The sequence below is a fragment of the Otolemur garnettii genome, unplaced genomic scaffold, assembly GCF_000181295.1.
Source record: "Otolemur garnettii isolate 467f Iridium unplaced genomic scaffold, OtoGar3 scaffold00213, whole genome shotgun sequence".
NCBI lineage: Eukaryota > Metazoa > Chordata > Mammalia > Primates > Galagidae > Otolemur > Otolemur garnettii.
The window spans coordinates 70,931-74,319 of record NW_003852608.1 but is presented as its reverse complement, the minus strand read 5'-3'; the positions used below and the strand labels follow the sequence as shown (position 1 = coordinate 74,319).

The 3,389-nt window shown below is 45.0% G+C and overlaps 1 protein-coding gene across 1 annotated transcript in view; it reads right to left on the bottom strand.

The window, feature by feature from the left end:
• EMILIN2 (elastin microfibril interfacer 2) overlaps positions 1–3,389 on the bottom strand; it is a 61,870-nt gene that overhangs the window by 29,760 nt on the left and 28,721 nt on the right. Inside the window, exon 3 of the mRNA XM_003801611.3 lies at positions 2,356–2,531. Within this exon, the coding sequence (XP_003801659.1) occupies positions 2,356–2,531 (176 nt within the window). The remainder of the gene's footprint in view (positions 1–2,355; positions 2,532–3,389) is intronic.

Genomic DNA, 3,389 nt, shown 5'->3' with positions numbered 1-3,389 from the left:
AAAAAAAAAAAAAGAAGTGTGTCCTTCGTAATGATAGTGGTTTGTCTGAGAACCAGGATTCTTTCATTTTCTCCTAATATCCCACTAAAATGGAAAATAAAAGAGGAAGACCACAAAACACACAAGTCACACATAAAAAAACATTGGAAATCAGCATGGTTTGGGACTTTTTAACAGAAATACTGAAAGCTGGAAGAAAACTGAACAATGCTTTCAAAATTCTGAAGGAAATTATTTCCAACCTAGAATTCTGAAGCTAGAGTAAACATATTTTAAGATTATGAAATATCAAAAGTTTACCTCCCTTACAATCTTCACTTGAAGCTATTGACAGATTTGCTCAACAAAAACAAGAGAATAAACCAAGACAGAGGGAGCGGGGACACCGGAAACGGGGACTCCACAGGGGAAGGCGAGTGACCACTACAGTTGGGGCAAGTGGGAAGGCTCAGGGGAGATTTCTTTAAGAAGATAAAACTGGGCTCAGCACATGTAGCTCAGCGGTTAGGGTGCCAGCTACATACACCGCAGCTGGGGGGTTTGAATCCAGCTGGGTCTGCCAAACAACGACAACTACAACCAAAAAATAGCTGGGCATTGTGGTGGGTACCTACAGTCCCAGCTACTTGGGAGTCTGAAGCTGGGGAATTGCTTAAGCCCAAGAGTTGGAGGTTGCTCTGAGCTGTGACACCACGGCACTCTACCCAGGGCGACAGCTTGAGACTCTGTCTCAAAAAATAAATAAATAAATAAAAGATTCACATAGAGAGTTCAAGGCAAAAACTAAAAAAAAAAAGAAAAAAGTTTAAAGCACTTCAGCACCACAGGGAAGGGAAAAAGGTGGGGGGATGGGTGGTTGTTTTCCTGTTAGTCCTTATAAAGCTATTCACCTTTGCATATATGTTTAAACTTACGTAAAATTAAAACTAAAATGAAATAAACCATTGTGATCCAGGAGCCCCCACCTCAGGTCCCCCATCATAGTCCTGTCACGATTTACCGTAATGACTGTCTCGTGCTTGTTTTTCATGAGGTGGGGCTTGTGTCTGCCAAGTCCCTGTGTAGAGCCTGCCAGACACAGCAGGAGGGCCCAAAAAAATGGACCCACACTTTAAGAGACGTTATCTAGGTATTACTTGTCACTGGCGGTAATCAGAAGCGTCTGGCCGCTGACAGTGCCCACTCTGAACAGCTCTTGTAATCGCAGAAGTCAAACAGGACTGGTACTCATCTTTTAGTGCCAGTGTATGTTGAATATTATGATTTAAATACAGCTTTTTCTCTTCTTAAAAATGTGTATATGTTTTTTGGCACCTTCTGTAGAAACTCAGTAAAAATCTGTGAGCTGGATGAACGAACTTTTTACAAAATGTAAATGCAGATATAGGGAAGAGAGCAATGTTCTGTAACAAAACCTTAATAGTACTTCTCATTTGGAAGTGGAATCATGTGTCCTTAAATATTTTTCCTATATCTTATACATATTCTTTAATTAACATGCATTAATCGCGTAACAAAATTATCTAAAAATCTGTGTTATGGACAGTGTTGGAAAACAGTTTCAGTTTCAGAATTGAAAACACCTCACAGAAATATGTAATCGTTTCAAGTGTAATGTAAACACCAAAATTCATAAGAAAACCTAGGCTGCATATATCGTGACTCAACTCAAAAAGACGATGACCTGACATGGGGCAAAATGCCAGAAAGTTTTTATCAATAAAAGTCATTCTCTTACACTGAAAAGCAAGGGTGAACAACAGGTGGAATTCTGGCTTAGGGGTTAGCTTTGTAAATATCTAACCCACATGGAATGAGAGTGATTCTATTTATCCATTTTTTAGAAAACAATTTTGACTCCTTTAAATTCTGAGTTATGGGGCAAAGTAAAAACCAGCATCATTACACTGGAATCTTGTATCTGCGCCTCCAGGCTACCCACGTCTGAAGGCCTGAGCATTCCCTGCTTGGATTTTTAGGGCTTGGCTCTCACAAGCTGGCCCTACCAGAGCAATCAGCTTGCAAGAAAGTTTGTCGGGCAGTGCCTGTTGCTCAAAGGAATAGGGCACTGGCCCTGTTTGCCGGAGGTGGCGGGTTCAAACCCAGCCCCGGCCAAAAACTGCAAAAAAAAAATTAGTCCTATTAAAAGAAAAAAAAAAGAAAGTAAGTTTGTCTTCCAGTTGCTCCTACTCCTGCAAACAAATTTGTCTGCCACATATGTCTACTGCAGGCGTATATGTGTGTTATTTGAAGAACTTGAAAACCTCATTGTAAATTATGTCTCTATTATTTGAAGGAGCACTGGTAACATTAAAGGTGGCTGCATGTAACCGCGTAGCACAAATAAGCAGTTACCTGTGGCCTTCTTCATATTGTTTCGAGGCCGAGCGGGCGTGGGGCGGGGGGTCTTTACAGGGTCTCTGGGACCTTCTTGGCAGTCTCCCCCTCTAAAGCCAGGGCAGCACCTCCATTCCAGCTGCGTCACTGTCTTGTACCGAGTGACGTACCTGGGTCTGAAGTTCACCCGATACCTGCAGATGGGAGGGAAGGCATCTCTCTTTATTGGCGGCTGTCAGGAGCACCTCCCAGGGTTAGACCCAAATAAAGAAGATTCAGGGCTACAGGGCCCTGCCTGCTCACTCTGGGGGAGTCTGGAGGGGTCATGGATCTCCTTAGTCCAGCTCTAGACCTGGGGCTCGGCCAAAATCAGCCAAGCCTCAGGAAGGCCGGGGCTCCCTGTATCTTTCCACCTGCTCCCAGCTCCCTTCCATGGCAGGGGAGACAGAATCTCCACCCACAATTCCAGAGATTGATGTGAACACTTTTCTGGTCCCAAGCTGAGCTTTTTGTTTCACCAACAAACTTCTGTTCTATAATTCACAGCTTTGTGGAGGGTTTTTTCAGGTGTATCTCAGGGTTGTTGTGTTTCCTGTTTTAAAGACATTCCCCTTCAACCTTGTCTCCCATGCCATCCGTGTGCTTTCTTCTGTGGCTCTTGCCCTGATGCTGCCAGGGTAGCAGGCCATGAGCCTTGGGAGATGGCACCCCGAGCTAGCACGTTCACAGCCTTTTTATGAAAATGCCCTGGTCCATTCTGCCAACGGCAGAACTGGAGGCATCCGAAAGCACCGTGGAACGCGTGTGTCCCACAATGCTCTGGGACAGCCCAGAGGAACCTTCGAGGCTGGGCCTACAATGGACGGTGACAACCCAGAACCCCGGGCACTCTTGAGGACGGAGCCAGGAGCTCGGCTCCCCAGCTCTCTCTGCTCAGGGCCACACCCCAGATTCCACCTTCTGGCTTGGAACCATCGCTCCCTTGAACCTCTTCACTTTCTCTTGTTTCACACACCAGCACTAGCTAGCAGCTGGCCTTGTTTAGGGACCAA